Here is a 26,200-nt window from a genome sequence, read left to right on the forward strand (position 1 = left end):
AGGCTCAATGGCAATGGTAATCTAACAATAAAATACATTACTGTTTTATGACTTGGATAGATTATATACAACAGACGCGTGACTCTGCATTGATGTCGGAATCTATTTTCCAATTTTAGAGACAGTTTGAATAGCTTGAATCCACTCTTTGCGCTCTTCTGCTGATGCAGCCTGCAGGTAGTAATGAATTTCAGAGGATGTGATGATCTCAAAAAGGTTTCCATCAATTTCTTGTTTTTTTGCTGGGGAAGAAAATTAAATATTATTTTCTACAGTAAACAAAGAACTTTTTCCATGTAAGGAAGAAGAAACAGGTTAAGAAAAAAATGCATAATGGCAGAAGTATCTTTCTAGTGGCTGCATGCATATGAGTCCGAGATGACGTGCCCGTCAGCAGTAGGTCCTTGGAAGCTTTATGTTCGCTCTGTTCTATATCAGTGTAGCTCATCCAAGTCCTACCCTGCATTATCACTTTTGTGACGTCACTTCCTCTGTTTCCAATTCCTCCCAATAGCAGAAGGCAAAGGGACTTCAAAGGATTAGACAAGATGGTGGATGGCACAGGTTAAGAATGGAGTTTGTATGTTCTCCCTGTGCTTGCATGGGTTTCTGATACTCCAGTTTCCTCCCACATTCCAAATACATACTCGTAGGTTGTTTGATTCTCTAAATTGGCCCTAGTATGTGTATACTGTATGTCCATATAGGAACCTTAGGCCTATTCAAACTGGGTAAATTGGGATCCCAGTGACAGGAACCTACATATTCTTGCAGCAGGAATCAGAGGTGTCCCGCTTAGATGTTCAAGTTAATGACTGGGTGACAGCAGGCGCATCTGTAAGCAGCAGTCCATATGTAATGTATATGATCAATGTTCCTGGAGGAAGGATAGATGCATCCAGTGACACTGATCTATTTCAAACCGCATGCAATCATATCATATATGATTACATGCAGACTGCCACTTACAGATGTGACTGCTGTCACCAGGTCAGTAAATTGAACAGGTACAGTGGCCATATCTAAGCGGGGACACCTGGCATTCCTGCCTGCAGGAATCTGTGGGATCTTGTCACAGGAACGCCAGAATGACCCATGGCAATGAGGCCTTATATTGTGTGCTGCTTTAGGGCAAGGAATGATGTGAATGTACAATATGCAAAGTGCTGCACAAACTGACTGAACTACAATAATACCTGTATTAAATAAATACATGTAGAATTCAAACCAAGTAATTTTTTTAAGCCCCCACTTACACATTAGCAAAAACGTTTTGTTATGCGCTTTTCTACAAATGCTTTTCGTGTATTTTTTTGTACATTTTCAGGCTTGGTCATTTTTGTTTTAGCCAATGGAGACTTAGTTACTGAATTGTTAGGCTCTAATTCTGATAAAAAAAACATGTGTTATGCGTGTTTTTCAGGTTCTTTTTATTGAAGTCTATAGGACCAAAAATGTGTGATTCTGCCCCAAAAATTGTCATGTACTCTTTTGCATTATAAACGGCATGATGCTCAGGTGTCAACGGGCACCACTGCATATAAGGGAAATCTTCATGTTGAGCATTGTCGTGCTTTAGCAAGCACGCAACAGGTGAGAATTGGCGGCTTAGGGTTGACCAATTGCAGCAACACAATTCAGAATACCATGGGTACTTCTTTTAGTGTAGTAAAGTTCTGCTTTATCAAGATAAAAATATTGTTAGAATTAGCAAATAGACAATGAGAATGAAAACACTGCATGAGGTAATCTTTTTGTAAATTAAAATGTATGTCTGCCATGCAGCATAATTTTTTTAATTATTTCATACAGAAGCCATCCTCATCTGAAAAATCTTTCAACCTTTTAGTATTATAAGTATATCTAAAACTCTTCACTTCCTGTCCCAGAGATACAACAGGAAATGAGAGAAAACATCTCCAAAGGGAGGGGTAGTCAGTGGTTCCCAGAATACGTGTCCCAATTGGGAAATTTCCCCTATTTCTGTTCTGGTAATAAATTTGACATTTTGGATTTTCCACGACCTTTGCTGGTAACAATAGTCACCAGGACAAACAGAGATGGAGAGAGCAATAAAAACCTGGCAGCGACTATACTGTATACTTTATAGAATATATCTAAAAGCTTTTGGATCTGAGTACACTTTAGAAAAACTGATAAATATACTAGAACCTCTTATGCAGTCATTGATTAAAAATTAGGGATGCATTGATATATTGGCCGCCCAAACATATCAGCCGCAAATGGCACTTTTGGCTAAATGCCGAAAAAGTGCAATTTTCCTGCCAATACATCGGTGCATCCCTTCTTTCTTTCCTCCCCTTGGGCACTGCTCAGCGGGGAGGAGAGTAAGTGTGACAGCCGGCCAAGCACTGCGGGAGGAGAGTGCTGTGAGCGGCCGGCATCTCTCCTCCCACACTATTCAGCCTCCTATCACAGTCCGGCAGAGCGCTGTGTGGGCGGAGACAGCCCGCGCTGTCACAGAACGCTCTCCTCCCTACACCGCTCTCTCAGCCTCCTATGAAAGCGCGTCAGAGAGGAGAGCAAGTTACAAACACTCAGCGATCAGTGATCACTAAGTGTTTGTTGATAATTGAGGACATGGTGTGTTTACTATATCCTCAATTATGAATGAATGGGAGTGATCTGCATCACCTCCTGTTCATTCATAGTTGTAGTTATAGTAAACGCACAATGTTCTCATGTTATGAATGAACAGGAACACTCAGTATAGAGGATTCCTGTTCATTGATAACAGGGGATACAGAAAAACAGATAGAGGACTTTGTGTCCTCAATCTATTTTTATATTTTAAAAGGGAAATATCAGGGGTCTGTTTAGACCCCTAATATTTCCCTGAAGCCCCTAAAAGTAAAGTAAAAAATAAAAAAAATAAAGCTTCTTACCAGGCTATTTGTAACTGTTTTAATGTTTACACACACATAGCTAAAGGATTCAGAGGAATGAATCACCCCCTTCATTTTCTGCCTTGTATGGCTCAGCAGCTACTGTTGTGCACCCACTATTAATTTTTATCTGTAAAGTACAACTTTTATATAACAACAACTATAAAATAAGTATGTTTAAATGCATAAAAACAAGTAAAACTCACCCTAAGATGTCAATGATGGAGTTGGGGACCTGAATAATGTATCTTTAGTGCGCATGCATGGTATTTATATTATCAGATCCTGCCCTACTCAGAAGAAAGTAGGGGGGACAGAATAAGTAGAGTTACTAAGAGAAATACTTGGACACTTTTCAGTGCTTCTACTATAAATGTTGAGGATGAACTACTCCACAGTGCCTGCAGCTACAGTGATCAGTGAGGGCTTGTTTTAAAGCTGGCAATGCTTCTGCTTCGAGCATAAGCATAAATCATAACCAAAGCAAAACCAAAGTGTGCAAAGCCGCAGCTGAGTACTAATTAAAAGTAACAGGTACTAAAACTGGTCCCCTAGTATATTAGAGATTATTTTTTTTTTCATTAGCTAATAGAAACTAGTGTGTGCAATTTTCTCTTACCGAAGCTGGATCATAGTAGTGCAGGTATGCAGGATCTTCTCTAAGCACAAACTTCCTTACTTTCCAGTTTTTTCTTCTGTGTCCCTGCAAATATAGGTGTGCGTTATCAACAATATACATTGCTCCTTGCTGTTCTCCTTAAGCCCCAGTCCCACATGTAGGTCCCTGCCAGCAATATTTGTGGTTTTTAAGTAGAAAGAAAAACGATTTGCTTTAATCCTCCCTGCCTACATTTTGTAATACATTTCTGTCTAAATACTTTGTTTTTTTTTTTTCTTTTTCTATTCAATCACATGAAATTCACAGTCACCTTGTACCTTCACATGTACCTTCACAGGTACAAAGCTCCGGAGCTTCTTTGTACCTGTGAAGCGTCCAACAATGATCTGAATCCCCTGTAGCCATGATGTCATCCCACCTGTGTTTATAGCTCCCAGGTTTGTCGAGGTCACATAGAAAAAGTAAACAAAAGTATTCGAAAAGCATTTTTTTCCCTAAAATGTAGGCAGAGAGGATCAGTACGTAAACTACTGGGTGTTTTTTCTTTTAAATTTAATATTTTTCTGGCGTCTTCTGGCAGGTCACATGATGTACCGGGTCCTTCTCCTCTTTGGTTTTCTTTCAGCAGTGGGCAGTCCTGGAAGATGCAGAAATCAGCAATGAAGTGATGACATGAGCGCTGCTCTATGCATCAATATACTGTGGGTATAATGCACTGTGCTCGGGGGGCAGGGGCTATGACACTGTACCCAGTTTTTCCTTAGTTTTTTTAAGTTGAGTGACACTGGGTGTCATTCAACCTGTAAGTCTGTAGATGAAAAGAGGTACTGCGGTAGATAGCTTTAAAATGAAGGAAAGTATTGCAGGCTGAGCTGGCTGTTTCTTTTTAATACCTGGGAAACATTTAAAAGCAAATACAATTTAGCCAAGTGGAACTTTAAAGTTTTGAGAAAGATGGAAGAAACCATTTTATAGACTGTAGCAATATCAGTCTTTTATATGACTTTTATGATTTAGTTGGCTGGATTTTTCATATATATTACTTTAGAAATTATTGTGTTACCTTAAACAAAAAAGTGATGTGGAAATGGCACAGAGTAACAAATCTGGCTTCCTCAACCTACAGGCCATTCAGTAAGCATTTATCTCTACTTTAAGAGAACAGTGCCTACAAGCCCCCTTACTGGCCCTTCTAAACCATCTGACATATGCTCAAAGGCCAGGAATTTCATTGCAATGTTTTCTTAGTTACTATGTGGTGAAATTCCATATTAATCCACCATGTCTGTGAACTAGGAACAAAAAATGCACCTCAAACCTGTGATACAGCCTAACCTCATCGCTGATTGTGAATAGCATTCTGAATCTGGCTAAAATATTTTGTATTAAAATCAGACCAAAGCTGATTAAGCTGATTTCACACCAGGGCGTTTCTGTCGCGTGTTTTTTCCCCGCACTGAAACGCATGCAACATAAAATCCCATGTATTCCTATAGGGGCCATTCACACAAATGCGCTGAAACGCGCGTTAAAATACACCTGGTGTTTGAAATAGTCCCTGAGCTTATCAGACCGTTTTGCCCTTATAGACTTCAATGGAAACATGCCGATCAGTGTGTTTTTGTGCTTTTGTGCAGCCGAGACTGCTTTTCATTAGACAACTGTAAAACAAGCTGAAAACACGCCTAAAACACTATTGCTTATGAGCAGAAAACGCCTGTAAAATGCGCATAAAAAAAAGCAAAAAAACGTGCATAAAGCATGCTGAAACGCTGTCGCCTGGTGTAAATGGCGTCTAAGATTTACTAACACCTATATAGTGCAAGGTATAGACTGGATATACATGTAATAGGGATTGTTTCGGTAGGCCGTCACATATAGTAGGTACCTAGTCATCTGTTGTTTGTAATGGTTCTACTTCATGTTGTTTTCTATGAAACATATCAACTTGTTTCAGTCACCATCCTTGCTTGACAATTAGAAAAATCAAGGGCTTCAATGGAGCGGAGAGGCAGCAGGGGGTTGTGGATGGGAGAATATAATGTGCTGGGTGGGCTATCAGGAGGCACTGTCACTTTTTCCTAAATGGGCACACTTTGTCCTAAATGGGCCGGTAACGGGGTCTTTTTAGGATTTCCCTTTGAAAACTCCAAAGTATCTAAATTATTATTATACCTAAATCACTGCACAAACACTGGAAATATCTATATTGTCTGCTTCTTTTTCCCCAGCACTTCAAGTGCTCCTTGGATAAGCATTAATGCAGAATAACAAAGGAAGTGTTTAGTAAAGGATGAACAAGTTAGTTCTTGCTAAAATAAGTGTTCTATTTGGTACTTGTGACAGCTAGCACAAAGAAACCCCTGCCTTTTGTTTGTGGTTATGGGTGTACTAGGTAAAACAGTTCCCATTGGTGTGTGAGCAGCACACAATATAAATATCTTTTTAAATGTTAGTGAAAGAGGAAGTGGCATGTGTTAAACCACAATGGGGAGGTCGCAGCTCTCCTCCATAAACTCCTACGTGTTCAGCATGCTTTATGAAATCATTAGTAACTCCCTTTAGCACATTCAGTGTTTTCTTAAGCCAATCAACGTAGTTAAATATATTTGACATAAATAAAAATGTATTGCAGGAATATAAGTAATGGGGGTTACAACAGTTGCTAAATCTGTGGGTGGGGTAATCCCTTTTGCTGATACAGAAATGCATGTTCATTTTCCCCTATTGCAACAATGGAAGTTTCGTCATAATTAGTTATTTTTTTAAAACAGGCTTTCATGTTTAAAGTGACCCTGTAAGGATAGCAAAACATGTTAAAGAAAGGTGTCCTTCAAAGTGTCTTATGAAAGTCACACTCGCTTTCCCTTCCTGTGTTGCCGCAGCCACTGCTAGGAGCGTGACTCACATTCCTATACTAACAGCATTTCCGACCTGATACATTCCTCATTCTGATTGGCCAGCACTAGCGCAGCTCCACAAGCAGCATCTCATTTGCTAGGCAGCGCTTGGCACATGCACTGGGCACCACTTGAAGGAGTGGTGATGTTCTGTGGGTGAGCGAAAATTCACTAATTCACGGCGACAGTAGACTGCTACTACCATTATTCAACCCCCGCTGCTGCCAGTTAGTTGATAGGGCTGCCTGGTGCTGCTGGTCACCAGCAGTGATGGGCTTGATTGTTGACAGCAAGATGAATTTTGCTGCTGTTGATTGGTTGCTAGGACCGCCTGGCTGCAATCCCTGCAGCCTCTTCTCCCCCTGGCTGTGGCAGTCTAAGCCTCGCTGATGTCATCACGTGTAATACAAGTCCATTTACTTGTATCATAGATGAGGATGCCGAGGCACATACAACATACAGCCAATTTGAAATTCACACAGTATATGGCCACCTTAAGCCTCTGTGCTGATGTACATTGCCTAAGCATCTGCCACTGTTCTCACCATTAAAAAAAAGCCTGTGGAAGAACAATGGCAGCCAGCAAGAATTTGGAAATATGCCCTGTGAAAAAACACTGCAGCCTGTTATCAATGTAGTGTATGTGGACAAGCACAGGCTGTAACTTCAGCAGCATTAAAATGTAAAAACCCTTTCCTTACTCCCTCCCCCAATGTCCCAAAGATGCATAGCATTTTCCTACCGACAGGCCATTCAGTAAGCATTTATCTCTACTTTAGAGACCAGTGCCTACAAGCCCTACACGAATATTTCCCTGTCTACTTTATCAGCACTACTTTCTACATTCCCTATCACAGTTAAAACGCATTGTCAGTATGACTGCTAGGAACTCTCCCCCTTTATAGTGAAAGGGCAGCTTGTTCAAAGCCACCTTACTGGCTCTTCTAAGTCATCTAACACGTTCAAAGGCCAGGAATTGCTTTGCAATGTTTACTTGGTTACTATGTGGTGAAATCCCATATTAGTCCACCATGTCTGTGAACCAGTAAAAAACAATGCACCTCAAACCTGTAATACAGCTGAACCTCATCCCTGATTGTGGGTAGCATTCTGAATCTGGCTAAAATATTTTGCATAAAAAACAGACCAAAGTTGAAAATACACATTACACCTTTAGATTTACTAACAACTATATAGTGCAAGGTATAGACTGGATATAAATTTAAATGGATTGTTTTGGTAGGCCGTCACATAGCAATAGGAACTTAGTCATCCATTGGTGCAATATAGAAATGGTTTGTAATGATTCTACGTGTTGTTTTCCATGAATCATACCAACCTGTTTCAGTAAACATCCTTGCTTGACAATTAGACCTCGAAATTCTTCTTTGACAATTGCATCATCATCACTAGAATTTTCTTCACAGAAAAATCCACTGTCTGCCTGCAGGGTGAGAACATACAGTAGATATTTTGAGTCTGGAGAGTAATAGCAACTGTGGGGCAGTGATCTTGTTATTAAGAGACAGCAAGCCAGGTAAACTATTGTTGGTGCACCAAACCTGCTTTTTTTGGGTGCACCAAATGTTAGCTTAATTTAAAGGGTTTGAAATGAAAAATGCGACTAGTGCAGCAGTTGTAAAAGAATCCCAAGAGGGACTTTTTTTCACAAGAAGTCTAATCACAATCTGCAACAAATATAAAATAGTTCAGAAAATGAGTTTGTCAGTATGAGGTGCAGTAGAAGGGTACAGCAGTGCAGCAAGCAGATGATGGCACAAGACAGTTACACATTCTACTATGTGCCAAATAAATGGTATGCGCTGGAACATAATAGTTTATTTGACATGCAATGCGCCAAAATAGGATATCACTTGCGACAGTTCGCATTCTTCAACAACTGCCACTCTTAGGTTATCTGGCCATATTTATAACTTACCATTATTTGGTAAGAAAGGGGATCTCCATTTTCCTTGGAAATCATCTTGAAATCCATCTAATTTTTTTACATTTTAGATAGTGTAGAGACATGTTATTATTCCTTGGTGTCATTTGGGGAGATCTCCCCTCATTCCCTTTCTAGTAACAGCTTGTCACCCCAGGATACACGGGGTAACGCTGAGTAGGAAGTGGAGAGTAATTCTTCCAGTGGGAACCCTGTTAGAGGTTCTTCTAACCCTTCCCTACAGCCTTTGGTGGGAAGTAAAAACAAATAACAGAGTTCCTAACCCTTCCCTGGTCTACTGAAAGTTTTATTTGTTACAGAGATTTCCCCTTACTTCCTGTGTCAGTAAAACGGAGAATGGAGAATGCAATGGTCAATTTGAATTTCTATATATAGTGATTCTACATACTGACTAGCTATAGAATTTCTCATCAGGGTGGGACACCAAACTGAAATAAGAATAGTCAACGACAGCTAATTTTATTAATGTCACATCTGCAGTGCACAGCCCTTTTCTGAGAAAGGAAATGGCTATGTACAGTATGTTCTCCCCATAGTTATAACTGTAAAGCTACAATTTTTTTTTTTTGCTTCTTCAGCCAGTATCTGAACTACAAAAAAGCACTTTGAGGGGAATTAATCAAAACTGGAGAGACAAAATCTGGAGCAGTTTCCATGGCAACCAATCAGCTTCTCTCTTTCATTTCAAATCTTAACTGAAAAAAATGAAGAGAGAAGCTGATTGGTTGCCATGGGCAACTGCTCCAGATTTTGTCTGCTCCAGTTTTGATCAATTCCCCTCAACGAGTTTAAGTGTATCTTAAGGTAAGAACAATTTAATACAGTGCCTTGCAAAAGTATCCCCCCCCCCACAGATTGCGCAAGGAGGGCAACAATCAGAGGAGCAACAACCCTAGGGATAACACTGAAGGAGCTGCAAATATCCACAGGAGAGATGGGAGTGTCTGTCCATAGGGGCTTTATGGAAGAGTGGCCAGAAAAAAAGTTCACCAAACAGCATGTGGCAGACTCTCCAAACAAATGGAAGAAGGTTTTTTAGACAGATGAGGCCAAAGTTGACCTTTTTGGCCGTGGTGGGAAACGCTATCTGTGGCGCAAACCAAACACTTCCCATCACCCTTAGGACATTATCCCCACAGTAAAGCATCATATTGTGTGGATGCTTTTTTTTATCACAAATGACTGGAAAATTGGTTTAAATTGAAGAATAGATGGCCCAAAATATAGGACAATTCTTAAAGAATACCTGTTTCAGTCAGCCACAGACTTGAGACTGCAATAGAGGCTGACCTAGCAGGACAATGATCCGAAACATACTGCTGAAGCTATATTGAGAATCTGTGGCATGACTTAAAGATTGCTGTACACCAACACAAACCATCTAACTTGAAGGAGCTGGAGCAGTTTAAACCTGAAGAAAGGGCAAAAATCTCAGTGGAAAGTTGTGCTAAGCTAATAGAGACCCCAAGAGACTTGCAATTGTAAATGCAGCAAATGGTAGCTATACAAAGTATTGACTTTTTGGAGCTGAATACTTCTGCACACTCAATATTTTAGAAGTGTTTTTTTCATCTTAATTATTGTTTGTGTGGCAAAAAATGCACAATCAAAGTACTGACTTTTGGGGGGTGAATACTTGTGCACTTGTGGTGGGGGTTTTGTCTTAATTATTGTTTGTGCCACAATTAATTATTTTGTAGCTAGTTGTAGGCATGCTGTGTTCATCATGTAGTACAAACCTGCAATAAAATCAATTTTAATTACAGGTTGTAATGCAATAAAGCAGGAAAAACACCAAGGGGGTGAATTATTTCACAAGACAATATATCGCAATTTACCAGGATTTAAGAATACTTTTGGATATGGTGGCTGCATTCGGGTTTTTTCTGCTTTTTTCTTTTATTTTCCCCTGGAGGTCCTGCCAGTAATACAATTTCTGCTCTAGTATGGCAACACTCACTCACTTAAACATATCTATGGAGGATTAGCTTTGGCACTATAGGCTGCTCCTACAGAACACCTCCTCATCGTTATAACAATAGAGAGAGGCAATCTGTTGTCTAATGGCTACAATGCTAAATGATAACAATGTAGCAAAGGCAAAGAGCACAGGAAGTTATGAGCTCATTGACTTCTGCCGAACAGATAAAACAAAACACATTTATTATATGTTTAACAGACCAAAAGGGAGCAAATAAGAGAAGTTCATCGTTAGGGTTTAAAACGGAAGTTTAATCTGTTTATATTTTGCTTTCCCTGACTCCTCCTCCCTTCATCAACTTGCCAACTAATGTTTTCCCTTTATGTTTTTATTACATACCTTATTTTATATCTAGTAATGTCATCACTTGATCTCTTTGTTTCTCTATGCAATGCAGGCAGCTCATGGCTGATGGTAAGAGCCAGTATGGTTCTGTACATAGCTTGCTAAAAATATCACAGCACCCTGCTTCAGTGCTCCTCACCAGAGCCCTCAGTCCTGATGCAAGCAGTGAACTGGCTCTTGGCAGTTATGCAGACATCAAAATGCCCTCATGGGTGGGTGTCAATCTGAAGGAGTGCATATTCCTAGGCAGACAGTATTTGAATGCAGATCATCCATGGGTAGCACCCACATGTGATGCTTAGCCTTCAAGATTGAAAGATCTGAAATCCAAAGAATGAAAGATGTAGGCCAGGGACAGTCAGGTTGGAGAGGAAAAAGATAGATGATGCTAGTTGTCAGCCAGACAAGAAATGGGGTGGTCTTTATCTGACTTGCTGCAGTTTCAAATGCACATTGTTAGAAGCAATTTCAATACAGGGAAGGGGTCTGTGCAACTGTGTAAGACTAAAGGTAAGGCCAGAGTTCAGCTTTAAGCTATTTTAAGTCATAGGATTATATTTGTCAAATGGATGTTTCTAAATTAATGCTGTTTCCAATAAAACAGTGTCTGTATCAAACCCTCACCATAAGCATGATCTCCCATGTTTGTATAATGGTCATTATAGAGAATGCTGGTTTGGTTACCAGAATGAACAAACAGCCACTGTCTCATGTCTAAGGGCTCAGTCACACCAGCAAGCCACACTGAGCGCACGGCTCTTGATGTGCGTTGACAAGTACAGTGCTGACGTGCCGATCCCAGTGCAACACACATACTCCCTTTCTCACATGATAGTGTTGGGGCCTAGAATTTGGCTGCTAAGGCCTGAGCACTGCATCATGGGATGGGGTCACATGCTCCCCCATACCTGGGGCACTGGGTATTTTGCAGTAGCTGCTACAGAGGAAGGATCAGCAGAGGAATGCTGCAAAGGTAAATATAAGCATGTTGGGCGGTGTGCTAGCAAGAGACCTATTTAGGACTAAGCAACAGTCTCTTTAAAGTAACATCCTCTTTAATTAGGGCTTTAGTTTGCCTTATCTTAGATAAAGCAAACTCTGGCTAGAAATTATATTTCAGTCTTGGCAATACACTGGTGGGGTGATTAATCACATGGCTTCCCTTATCTTCAGAGAATACAATATGGCGTTTTCTGGATCTAATCGTGTGTGTCCTCCTTCTCCAATTAGGCCACTTTCTTACAATGGAATTCCCCAATTTTGTATTTATTTTTATGCCATGGAGATTCTAACAGGAAGAGTTACACCCTCATCTCAGTTTGTCATTGTGGTGGGTAAGGTAGAACTAGGAGTTCTGCCAGGGATGTCTCAATACGGTTCACAATTAAAAAAAAAAGGCAGCAAGCATGTGGTTCACTCTGGCAACAATTACTTAAATCTGAACTTCCGAGGGGCAGCGGGAATGGCCTTTAATTGGGAACGGAAAATGTAAATACTGAGAAGAAAGCTTTCTGGTATCTGTTAAGTGTAATGTATTATACTTTGGCCGTATTGCATCAGATTAACACAATAACTCCAGCCTCAAATTGTCCAGATTGTAGATCTCAAACTGTATCTGTACTAATATGTTTCATTCATACAGATTCTATTACAATTATCAGCAATATGGCTGATTTCTTTTGCCTTTAGCATTATTACTATTTTTTTTTTTTTTTTGTAATCTTGATTTTAGTGAGTGTCAAACTGGGAGAGTCTGACCAAAAGAAGATTGTTTAATATATGATGCATACAAGAGCCATATCTAGGGCCCTATAACTATACTGCAAAGCTTTTTTAATTAAAGAACAATTGAACCCAAATCTTTTATTACATGGATGCAGTCAGGCTGCCTTAAAGTGACATTAAACCCTCAGATTTTTTAACATAAAACAATACTGTAATGTGCGCCTTACTGTAATCCATGGTTGTTTCCCTTTTCTTTGCTGCTCTTCCTTTTAAATCTGTATCTGTTCTCATGCTGGGCAGAACTTCTGTTTTGCAGCAGACTGCCTTGTCTCAGGAATGGATACACGGTGTCTGTGTATAGACTTGTATAGCCTTGTAACCTGAGCCAGCACTACAGGAAGAGGCCCTGAGCTGAAAAGGGAAGTTCTCCCCAAGCATGAGAAGACATGAGGATTTAAAAGGAAGAGCAGCAAAGAGAAGGGAAACTACCATGGATTACAGTAAGGCGCACATTACAGTATTGGTTTATGTTAAAAAATCTGAGGGTTTAATGTCACTTTAAGAGAACAGTGTGTGGCGTTTTTTGTGAGTGTGTTAGTGCTGGCAGAATGCTAGAGATCCTGACCACTGCTCTCACACAGAGAGCAGCAGTCTGGATTCCAAAGTTCTCCCTGCACAGTACTCCAATTAACAGCGAACTGAGCATTGTTATTGACTGGAGTACTATGCAGGGGGTATTTTGGACCTAATCACTAAAATCACATATAAGCTTCAACATGTCAACATATGTCATTTTTAACATTTTATATCTGCTGCTTTCTTTAAAATAATATCTGTTCTTCCTCTAATGAAAGTCTTTGTTCAGACACTTTCTTTTATAGAGTGAAAACACCCTATCTCTGTTTTCCAATTGTGCTCCTGGGTTGTCATTCTAGGCTTCTGAAGAAGACTACGAGTTGCCATTTTAACGCACATTAAGCAGATGTGGTCTACTGTTGTCATCATCAGGAAACCCACCTCGAGAAAAATGCCATGTTGGAGTGCATGTAGACAGGAAGTGCTTTAGCAAAATGAATGTCATTACTTTGGATCTACATCTACTTTTTTCCCACCAGGAAGAACTGAGCACCCCTTTAAAACACAACAGTTGTGATTCTATATACTCACAAAGTAATATAATGCTTCTGTAGTATCCAGAAAAGTTGTTTCTGCCAAGCTTTCAGCAGCATTTTTGGACACATCTCCCGCTGGTTGAAGGTGACCTTCATTAAGTAAGGCAGAAGCCAGGACATTTCCTTCTTGGCGGTTCCTGACTGATTTGCTTGCTTCTAACCAGTCGATTACACAAGTGCCTATTATGATGAGGAGAATTGATAAGTGACTGTCAAAATCTAATAGTTTACCATTGACAAACTGACCATTAGACATATATAAGGAGGTCTTTGGGTCCTTAATGTAAGTAGGTCTCTCTGCAGTAAGTTCCATATACAGTATGTAAAATACAGATGTTCTTTATTTTGTTTTTCATGGACCATAATATGTGTTTGAAATAAATACGTTTAGAACATTATGTTGTCCTGATAGCTTTGCAATATGCTATGTGTTTATAATATTAACAGTGTCACCCTTATGTTACTTTAGCAGCCACATATGTGAAATGGCTTATATAGATAGATACTATAAAGTGTACTACATGGACATTCTTTGATGATTTTCAACCCTATGGCCATCTCTAGTAACTGTGTGTTTGGTGGCTGTACATAGCCCAGTCCAACACTGTCTTCTTCCTAAAACTTGGCAAACGCTGCTTTTTAAATAATGTAACATTGCCCAAGAGCAGGATTCACTATTAGACACAGAAGACCTGAGCCTGTAGGCAACAGAGGTTAAAGAGCTTAACCTTAGCGTTGAAATACAATGGAAAATAAGTGAAACTAACCATTACTTATTGCAGTAAATAAACCAAAACAGGAAAAGTGTAAAACAAAGGCAAAAAACAAAATCCAAACCACATTAACTTACTATTACGCATGAACCTTATTTTCTCTTAGAACATGATATAAGGGATTGCACACCAGTGTTTTTTATTCACAGTCTTGGAACTGACATCTCTAGTATAAGTGTCCCGGGGGTCACAGGAAGGACATTTCCAGAGCAGCCATGATGTATGAGTTTTTCCTGGCTCAAACTACTCACCCATTCACCAGTATTGGAGAAAAGCATATCATAAACAAAGGAGGTTATTTGGGGTGATAGATAGAAAACCACATTTTGCAGGAATTAACAGCATCCCTGCAACCTGGGGGCCAGGTGGCTGACTGATTTTTCATGGCAATGTAGACTGACAGATCATGTGTTTTCATATTTTACCTGTGAAGCAGTGATTGAAGACTTTCTTGTCTTTCTCCAGCTTAATTTCTCGAATTCCTCGTTCTGGATCTTTCATTGACATGTATAACTCACTTAAAATAAATTAATAATAGTAATTATATGTGTAATAAAACATACATAAACAATTGTTAGTTACTAAAGTTATTTAATTATTCACTTTGTACAGAACTTTGTATAGAAAAGTGAGTTGGAGTGAAAACACGCAGCTGATTCTTATTTGGAGATCCAACACTAGGGGCACATTAACACTTGTGGAGGTGGTTTTTGATGCGTTGACAAGCATTTCAGTGCATTGCCTATCAAATTTTTTAGTTCTTAATGCATGTCTATGGGTCAAAAAACGCACCTGTCTCCATTTTTTTCCAGTACCATTAAGGTGTTTGTGCATTGGGAGGGGACCATTAAAAATGAATGGCAATGCACTGCAACATGCAAACACAGTGCATTGTACTACGGGTTATCATGCAGGCAAAAAGATGTGCATGCATATGAATAAGCCCTAAAAGTAAGTGCGAAGCAATTAAAAAGCAACGTCACACCTTAGATTAGGAAAAGGCGGTCACTAGGAGACGAAATGAAGGTAAAACTTGCATACAGGGACAACAATAACAAAACCCTGGTACAGTTTCTGTTCTTTCCTGGCCATTGGGCTACCTATCTGACATAGCTAGACAAAGGTAGCCCAATGGGGCTGAGCCACTGCCTCACAATTAGCATCAGTGTTGTCAGCCTACTGTGTGCCCTCCTTCAGTTGCAAGTTGGGCTGCCTATTAGGTCTATCAGATAGGCAGATGAGTAGACTAAAAGCCAACTGAAGGAATGCCCCCAGCAGGCTGACAATGATGCTGCTAACTTTGGTACACACAGAGGGAATATCGACTGATTCAGCAGGAATGGGCCAAAATGCGATCCGTGGGTGGTCCTATTCAATTGACAGAAGTCGATCAACATATCGACTTTTGCCAAAGGGACATGCTGGAAAATCATTGGCCATTGGCTGCAAGCGCTGTTCGGGTATTCTGACAATGGCCAGTTCCGCTGTCAGAATACAATTACACGGCGCTGTTAGCATGGATAGCGGCTATATGAAAAAATATGACCGCGTGTACCCAGCTTTAGTGTTGTCAGTCGCAAACAGGAAGTGCTGTTACTGGCAAAATCGAGTCACACACACACACCTGTGAGATGTACGAAGCTACCGCCTCATTATAGGGACGACTCTGATGATATCAAACATACTGAAACATAAATTTTAGATTTAGAATCTTAGACAGATAACTAACCTTAAATTAATTGTGTTTGGTAATCTGATGGAGCGCCTTGTGGATTTTCGAGCAAACCTCTGTCCTTCTTGAATACATGTTGATGCCTTTTTTAGATCTTTCACCCAAGCATCACGTTCCTCAGGGTGGGAGGCTTGGAAAAAGTGATCCTGCTGCTTAGAGGTGGTCATCTTGAAGACGAGCTAATGGAAAAAGTAAGTTGCTGGTTATAAAACCTTTTCACAGCAATAAAATAATACTTTTTCTTTTTTTATATCAGATAATTTCCTATTCCTATACTACTAGAAAATATGAAGTTAGCATTAACATTAGAGATGAGTATTTCATGAATCAGACAGATGGCACTTACACATCTCTCCGCCCACCTCTTAGCATGCTGCTCTGCCTGCCACCCCCCATGAGATGCTGCCTGAGGCCTCATTATAGGGACAGTGCTGGACCCACTAATATGGCACTAACGTGAACATTTTCGAAAAGCAAAATGCAGAGCACGCAATATAAAAAAAAGCGAGGTGGGACAGTGGTCCCAGTATGTAGTGGGCATCTCTCCCACACGGGTTAGACTCTCTGTAAAGTTTTTATTGTTGTGTATATTGAGGAGATCCCCTCCCCCACTCCCTATTACCAGGGAGCTCTTTCACCCCTTCCTATTACTATGAAGATTTCCACTGACTTCATGTCACTAAGTAGAGATCTTCCCCCTCACTTCCTCTTACTGTGGAGATATCTCCCTTCACTTCCTGTCACCGGTGAGATTCCCCTCTCACTTCCTGTCACCAGTCAGCTAGAGCAGTGGTGAGCAACTTCAGCCCTCCTGCTGTGGTGAAAAGACAAATTCCTCTGCCTCTGGGCGTTATGCCTGTGGCTGTCAGAGTCTTGCAATGCCTCGAGGGACTTGTAGTTCCACAACAGCTGGAGTGCCAATGTTGCCTCTTCCTGAGTTAGTGTTGGCAAGCTTCATGCAAACGTAGTTATGTTTTCATAGTAAAAACATTATTTAACGGTATAGGTAGACAGGTTACCAGCCGTTTGTTGAAATCCTGGCAGTGATTGACAATGACAGATCCTTTCAATGGAATCATTCCCTTTGGACTGTTATCAGTCTTTCTCTTGTAGTATTCAATCCCATCTTCCAGCAATATTACCCAGAAGGGCTTCCATTTGTTAAACATCACCTGTGGTTTGGAGAATAAATGATTCTGGAATTAATAACACCAAGATAAAGTTATATATTCTACTGGATCTCATTATAGCTCACATAGCGGGGGGGGGGAGGAAAATACTCTATATTTATAACACTACAGTAGCTGTATGAGACTTTTTGGTATGTGATGATGTAAATCTAGTGTGCATAGCAATAAACTATATCCAAACTTTGTGTTTTATTTAGTTTCAGATAAAGCAGAGAATAGTTAACACCTTTCTCAAGTTTTTTGGGGGGGAGAATTACCTTTACTTCCTGCTATAGCCACGACATGAAGTAAGTACCTTATACAAAATAAGGTAAAGTCGCCCTTAGGCCGCTGTTATAACAAGTGGCCCTATTAGAAGATTTTGACTTTATTTCTGTTTCGATGACTACTCAAAATTTTGGGTATACCGGAGACAAGTCAGTGCTAATTACATATTTTCCTGCCTGTTAGCTTCATGGTCGAACCTGCAGTTGGTTAAGGGGGCTCTGTTACGCTAGCTCAGCATCCAGACATCCTTGAAAGAGTGCTGCACACGCTTTGTCCCCTGGTGGCCAAGAGTAACTAAGGAAAAGTTAGGTGAAACTTATTCTGTAGGGTGAACCTGTGCTTTTAACTTTGAATACCCAATCATGTGCAGGAGAATTTTTGAGAAAGCTGTGTTTCTACTAGCACATGATTGGTTGATTGGAGTGAACACAGCTTAATCTTATTTACAGCTCAGTGAACTTTGATGAACAGACTCTATTCCTTTAGCTGGCCATACACCTATAGATTATCTGCAGATTTTCTATGGTCAGGTGGAAACAATGCAACGATTCCCCCATCTACGGTAAACTGTGTGGATGGAGGAATCTGCCACTGGGCCAAGCTCCAGAATTTCGCTACTTGGCCCCGCTGGCTGTCAAAATACCTGAACAATCTGGATGCAGGCATTGTTCAGGTTTTTTGAGAGCCAGCGGGGCCGACTAGCAAGATACTTAAGCTTGGCCCAGCAGGAGATTCCTCCATCCACACAGTTTAGCGCAGATGGAGGAATCTGTTGCACTTTTTCCATCTGACCATAGAAAATCTGCAGATAATCTATAGGTGCGGAAACTGTTGGCGCTATATAAGTCCTGTATAATAATATAAATAGGTGTATGGCCAGCTTTAGTAAATCAACCCCATTATGTCTTGTGAGTTAGTAAAAATGCAAATAAAACAATGAATCCGAAAATCACACAATCAGGAATAGTTTTCAGAGAAAGTAGGTGGATCAGAATTCAGGCTCATAAAATGCTATTAGCTTACTATAGCCTCATAGTTTAATGGCAGATGGATAGTCATCCTATAGTCATATTAAAACCTGACAGACAGATCCATACAAAGAAAATGTCAATGCCAAAAATAGTCTAGAGAAGGACTGAGAAGGAAATAAAAAGAGGAAACTCATCGAACAGAATTTCCTTTACTAATATGTAAATGAATAAAGCTTTTTTCGTATCACGTGACTTTATTTGTAATTATTTACTGTCGCACTGATACATGTGAGTAATATACTGTATGGGAACCTCTTTTGGCGAATGGCTGAACTTTTAGGGCCCATTCACACCACAATGCATTGCACTGCAATGCAAGCGTTTCTGTGCAATAATGCCTGTTGCCGCTTGCCATACGCCTGTTGTATATGAATGGATGGATGGCTTGCTCTTGGATGCAGGTACAAGTGCGCACATGAGCAGGACACTAAACGTTTGTTACAGACGGCAATGGCTGTTACATACAAGCGGGGAGTGTGCGCTCCCCCCTCCATGGCTGCCGGCAAATAATGCAAGCAAAAAAAATGGGCTAAAATGCCTACAAACCCATACGAAAATGAGGAAAGCTGCATTTTTTGCAGTGCAAAACACAAGACACCCTGTGCTGCAGTGCGTTACAGTAGATGTGCATCTTAAAGATCCCTTGGGGTGCCATTCACAATGAATGTTTTTTTTTTATTTACGATACATGGTCTCTCTCTGTCTGTTAGGTTTATCATTTCTTTGATGTGGACAATTATTATCCATGGATAGCACACAGGGATCAAGAGGGAGAGTACCTCTGCTACAAGAGTAGTGAGCCTCCATGTCCGGTGGGAACAAAGGACTCTACAGAGGCAAACTTGCAACTAGAACATAGAAAGCTAATATTTGATAGTCATCCAGACTCAACCCATATTTCATATATCACATTGACCCTGAAGTAAGTGCCACCCACTATGTGCTTATAAACCACTGCTTGCAATCAGCCGGACGCAGCATTTGTTTGCTGTTTCGAGGAAGACAGGCTCCGTGCTATCTAGACCTTTTTATGACAGCAGGCGATGCATTTAAACTTTATTTTTAATTTTCTCACTGTTCCTTGTTAATCTTGTCATTACACTACAAACTTCAGCTTCATTTGACATAGTCTCTAGGAGGGTCTGTTGTATAGCAGTCTGCTAACAGCTATTGTCTTCAGTTCCTGATTTTAGACTTTGCTTAGCACAGGCTTTAGGATTAGAGAATGCAATCATTGTAAGAGGTTCTGCTGAAAATGAACTCAGACTTTCTGGCATTCAGTGCACAACGAGGAAATTGCCCCATATTCCAGACTATGCTTGTGACTATGAACAACCTAATATGAAGAATGTTTCATGTAGCATGGGTTTATTTATTGCAGTTAATTTCCTTCCATTTCAGAGTCTATATAAAGAAAGATTCTCCCATATTCTCTTAGAAAGCAAGCCAACATCCTAAAAACTGTTATTTACTCAATTTGCCCCACACCTGAGTGTTGCACTCTAAATATCTGGGCTTTTATAGGGTTAAATTCTGTTCTGTTTCTGGAATAGTGGAGAAAAAAGGCTCCCTCTGAAGAAAACAAACACCTGTATTTTTCCCAGATAAACATGCTAAATGGAAAACGTGTATATAAAGGATTTGACAATAATAAAGCATTAGTTAATATTCTTTTGTTGAATGCGGGAGCACCACAGCACAGCAGCACCACAAAGACCAGGATCTTGGACTAGGCTTTGAGGCTGCTAATGAATGACACAATCATAAACTTTTATTTTATCATTTATTTTAGGGTTGCAGCAGCACCATAGCACAACAACACAACCAGAATCGTAACATGGCCAAAGCAGTTGATGATGATAATGAATTTAATTTTTGGGTGTAGCAGCAATACATCGAAGCATTGTGGGCTTCCAAGCTCTTGCCTGACCAAGATGTTTTTCTTTTTCTGGTTGTTGCAGCACCACACCATTATGAGCACTATCAGCATCTTGAATCTGACAAGGAAAATGAATGATGATAAAGGTGGTGAAGAATTGGAAAAGACAGAGAGGGGAATTTATCAAAACTGCAGCAGACAAAATCTGGAGCAGCTGTGCATGGCAACCAATCAGCTTTTCTCTTCAGTTTGCTCGGCTAAGATTTGAAAATGAAAGAGAGAAGCTGATTGGTTGCCATGCACAGCTGCTCCAGATTTTGTCTGCTCTAGTTTTGATAAATTTCTTTCAGAGTATTTTTTATCTGGGGACAAGAAACAGGAGGCATGTTTGACGCACACAAAGCTGCATCTACAACGAGTCTACATGTAACAAAATGACAATCGCTACACCCACAATAACTAAAGCCCCAACATTATCCCTGTGAAGGTTCTTGTTCACCCGTGTGATGGTATAGCTAGTAGAAGTGGAACGTGTTCTGTAATGTTGAAGATGTTTCAGCACTTATCCAATGTCTTTCATATACAGAATTTGACTAACTATTCCAAACATAGTAATATGCACGTTTATGGGGCCTGCTACCGCCTAGCACTCACCCTAGTATGTTCTAGTATGTTTTTTCAAAAGGTAAAACAAATATGTAAATGATACAAAGCAAGTTATAATATAATGCACAGAACCAGATCCATAATGCTTACTTAAATGAAGAAGCTAATGTGGGTTTGATACTTGACTAGATTTTTGCACTACATGTTACTTTTTTCTGGCACTGAAAGATACATTTTAGAACAAAGTATGTAGGCAAAGGACACATCCCAATATAACATAGGTCCATATGAAAGGGGTCTTAGTGCAGTACAAAACCTTTGGTAGTTAAAGTGACACAAAACTCAGAAGCTACATCTTAAAAATACATTCAAGTACCTTAACTATTAACAATACTGTGCCTTATTTGTGTATCACTCAACTGAAGATTAGACATGTGCGATTCGTTTCATTCCGAATCGTGTATTCGATGTATCCGAATTCCGAATTACAGACATAACGAATGCAAACGAATCCGAATTTCCATTTCCGAAATTCGGTAGCGGTAGGTTTCGTTTTCGTTTCTTATTCGTTTCGTTCGTTGGAACAAACTGACATTAGAGAAGGAGAAAAATATTTTTCCCCCTCAAATGTCACGAACGAATGAAACGAATAAGAACAGAAAACTAAACGAACGTTCGACCTACAGCTACCGAATTTCGTCCGAATCCGAATTCCGAATCCGAATTGACTTTCACAACCGGATCCCGAAAAACGAAATAACACAAATCCGAATTTAAAACGAAACGAAACAAATTTTTTGGCAGTGCACATGTCTACTGAAGATCCTATAAGGGCTGGTTCAAACCAGCCCCAGTGCATTCCGCCCTCATTCTAGCAGAAATAGTGCATGCAGCATTTTTTCTGACCGCATCGGACTGGAACGCAGGCATTGATGTGCCACGCATTCTGGTGCGGTCGGAGGGTGTGGCTGCAGTGCCATTGACTTCAATGCACCAACGCCCCAAAGCAAAGGGAGGCGGCCGGGATGCGATCCAGTGCATTTCAGCCAGAATCGGGATGGAACTCACTGGGACTGGTTTGAACTAGCCCTTATCATCTCTGAATTCATGCTGACACTGTGCTTTCTTCTGGATGGTGGCTACTATTGTTCCCCATGGTCACTGTGTGTGCTGTAAAGTAACCACCACTACAAGCTCAATCACGTGATAGCCTATAATTCTAATACAAATTAGTAAATAATCGTGAGATTATAGTCCATCACAGGAGCAAGCTTAGAGCAGGGACTACTTAACAACACAGAGACCATGGGAAACAAAAGTAGCCACCCTCCAGAAGGAAGGACAGTGTCAGCACCAATAGAGAGATGATTTGAGGATCTGCCTCAGAGTGATACACAAATAAAGTTATTAGTTAGGGTACTTGAAAGCATTTTTAATATTTAACTCCTGAATTTAGTGTCACTTTAAATAGCGCATCTGACCTTTATAAATAAGAGGGACAGCAGAAGAGGAATGAAGGACAGAGGGATTTGGTTTCAAAAGAGAGGCAAGTCCACCCAAATATGGAAGAGTTGTGAGCTATGGTCTTTTGGTCCCTCCACATACAACAAAAACCTCCATTTGTACCTGGTAAGGAATGTTGTAATTTACACAAGTAATTTGTAAGGTACACAACTTAGCAGCCATGTTCAACCAGTTCTTTGTGTTATGACTTGAGCTCTCTATTGTAAATCAGTTCATGGCCTTGCAGTCTTATTGTAGTATTTAGCCTCCATTTGTTACTTTTGTCACCGCAGTTGTATACCCAGGGCATGTGGAATGGCCTGTGATTTCAACTGGATGCTTGATAGGCAGAGTGGAACACATTTACTAGCTAGCTAGTGGCTGAGCTGTTGACCCTTTGTTATTAATAGGTGCCAGGCTTAATTGGCTTCATAGGGAGAAAAATGCCCAGCAACATTGCTCAGTGGGAGAAAAATGTATGGCATTATTAGTCAATGGGAGAAAAGAAATGCTCTGATATTAGAGGGAGGAAACATTACCGTCGCTTCAGTGGAAGTAAAACACAGGATGCAGAGGTTAGGGTTAAGTAACACAGAGTACAGGGGTCAGGAGTGCGTTCAGACCGTGGCAGCATGTATGATACCCCTTTTCCCAATATGCAGAGTGCAGGGGTTGGTAGTAAGAAGTAATGTAGAGTTTAGTCAGTGTCAGTATGTATGGCACACCCTCTCCCCATATGCAGAGTGCAAGCCTCTGCAGTAAGACGTAATTTAGAGTTTAGGCAGCGGCAGTATGTATGAAACCCCCTCTCCCCATATGCAGAGTGCAGGGGTTGGTAGTAGGAATAATGTAGAGTTTAGACAGTGGAAGTATGTATGACACCCCTCTCCCTATACGCAGAGTGCAGGGGTCGATAGTAAGAAGTAATGTAAAGTATAGACAGTGGCAGCATGTATGACCCCCCCTTCCACACCACTACTGTCATCATATGCAAGGCGGGACAGGCATGCAGTGGCAAGGCTTAGCTACCTTTTCTGGTGTGCTGTTCTCTGCCCTTCCACCTCGTGCATCCTTCCCAGGCGATTGTATGTGAAGTCACCTGGGATGAATGTGAGAGCTTGATCAGTGGTGACCAGCGTGCTAGAAGCTATGTCTTGCCACCGCTTCCCTGCACTCCTCTGGCACACATTTGGGAGGGGTTTTTCAACTCCTGCATTAGCCTCGGAAGTGCTGTTTACCATGGTCCTTTTCTGTATCCTAATTAGAGAGACTGCTCTCACTTTCTATCCTAGTGACACAGCTGAAAATAAAAACAAAGACTCAGGCTCACTAATGGGTACACAGCAGTGATATATCCATCACCTCTTCTATCCAAAATGAAAAAAGGGCTGGCATTTTATTTTAAAATAACCTGTCCCCAAAAAAGGATCCTGGATATGATAACATTCACTAATAAGAATGTATGTTTGCTGAGATTGTCAGTCTCGGTTCATTTAATACCATAATAAAAACATTTTTAAATATAAATCAGACCTGAAGCGTACACCTCCTGGAAGAGACATACCAGACACACTGCAAAATGCATGGGAGTAAATATTATGTATAAACATTGATAACGTTTTCTTTTCCCATTTTGGAAACATGTATATTGTTACAAGCTATGCATGTCAAAGAAAGGCAAATGCAATATATCTTATAGTGACCCTGAACTCAGGACTTAAATCTTAAAAATACATTTAAGTCCCCTAACTATTAACAAAAATGTATCTTATTTATGTATCACTCTGTTGTAGATCCTCAAATCATCTCTGAATTGGTGCTGACACTGTCCTTCCTTCTGGAGGGTGGCTACTTTACAACACACACAAGCTCACTCCCATGATGGACTAGTATCTCAACACAAATTAGAAAACTAAACATGAGATTGTAGTCCATCATGGGAGTGAGTTTGGAGCAGTGGCTACTTTACAACACACATAAGGGCCATGGGGAACAAAAGTAGCCACCCTCCAGAAGGAAGGACAGTGACAGCTGAGTGATAAACAAATAAGATACATTTGTGTTAATAGTTGAGGTATTTGAATGCATTTTCAAGATTTATCTCCTGAGTTTAATGTCACTTTCAGCTAGCCATACATGTAAAGATTTAGATGATGAGCTGAACAAGAGATATCATTGGATTCCCCCATTCACTGTGAACAGTGTGGATGGTTGAATCTCCATTTTCCAATTTTCCAACTACATCTGTACAGACACAGTAGTGAAGGGTTAAAGTCACTGTCAGGTTTTTTTTTGTGCCATCTGTGTCTCATTAGGGTAATATCTCTTCACTTCCTGCCCTGAAGACTCAACAGGAAGGAAGAGCATATCTTTTTATTTGTTAGCGCTTTATTGAAATGTCACAAGTGATGTTTCATTAAGTTCTATGGGCACAGCACAGTGCAATGCGGTTGTACCACGTCGCACTGCCCTAAAAAAAAGTACTGCATAGCATACTTTTTTCAGTGCATACCACTGCAACATGGTGGTGTGAACTGAGCCCATCTGGAACAAATCTTGAACAAGTCAAAACGCCTTGTCATGCATTGTGGCTGCACTGGAAAAAAAATGTCCAACACAGCCCTAATGCATTGAGTGGGAATGTGTCCTTACATTTCTGTCCTTACATTTGTTACATGTTCCCATTCAAATAGCAAAAGCTGCCTGTAGTGTCCTTTGTATAATCCTACTCTAAAGAAACAGCAAGCGAGGGAAGAATATTTGTTCAGAAATATATTTTTAGATATGCTGCGCGAATGGAAACAGATAATATAGTGGAGTTTATTCACATTTGACTGCAAGAGTTGAAATACACTTTCGGTAAAAACGCATCCACAAAGCTGTCAATGGAAGTATGAGTTTAACAAGTTCAAGAGAATGATTCATTGTCAGTGTGAGCCACAACCCTCTTATCTATCTTTATATGTGCCAGAATACAAGAGCAAAGCAAAGATCAGAGGTGACATCAAAGAGCAGACATTCATCCAATCACATTCCACCTTTGTCAATGAAAGCAGTGAGAATAATGAAAGATAAGGGCTGATTGGGTGATATGAAAGCATTCAGCACATTGTTTATTGTGCTATTAAAAAAAGCAAGCCCATGCAGCTCACAATTCCATGCCAAAGTTAGCAGAACGTTTCTGGGTCTTACCTTTTTCACCAGATAGCCCTCTCTTATTTTTTGTGGCGCTCTCTCCATTTTCCTCCTTCTCGCAAGACAGTTTTTTGGTTGTGACAGAAAAAGCGATGGTCTGTTTTCTGTGTGGCTTTCACAGGATGGGTGAGCAGCCAATCAGAGTCATTGCCAGGAGTTTCCTCATTCCGAGGTTGCATAGAGGAAGCGATGTAACAGTTTTTGCTCATGTTACTTTTTCAGCAAGGATCTTTGGCAGACTATTATAAAGAATGTGGAAGAAGAATTCAGTGATAATATATTAGTATAGGGGGATTACCAGCGCCCAGAATTCCCCCTTGGGCCAGGAACACTCAATAAAATAGACAGAAAACAATACAAATCCTATTTCAAGCACATTATAAACATTTGAATTCTTGGCCCAAGTTGGA

At 40.3% G+C, this 26,200-nt stretch overlaps 1 protein-coding gene across 1 annotated transcript; it reads right to left on the reverse strand.

The window, feature by feature from the left end:
• On the reverse strand, positions 1–25,835 carry PLEK (pleckstrin). The gene is given in 10 exon segments (XM_018566940.1): positions 1–286; positions 3,010–3,022; positions 3,513–3,609; positions 7,765–7,869; positions 13,610–13,794; positions 14,813–14,904; positions 16,117–16,298; positions 17,139–17,291; positions 23,399–23,401; positions 25,788–25,835. Coding segments are annotated over 10 exon segments (1,062 nt in total). The 3' UTR covers positions 1–102.
• Between the last annotated feature and the right edge of the window lie 365 nt (positions 25,836–26,200).

The sequence above is a fragment of the Nanorana parkeri genome, unplaced genomic scaffold (assembly GCF_000935625.1).
Source record: "Nanorana parkeri isolate BGI_ZX_2015 unplaced genomic scaffold, ASM93562v1 scaffold990, whole genome shotgun sequence".
NCBI lineage: Eukaryota > Metazoa > Chordata > Amphibia > Anura > Dicroglossidae > Nanorana > Nanorana parkeri.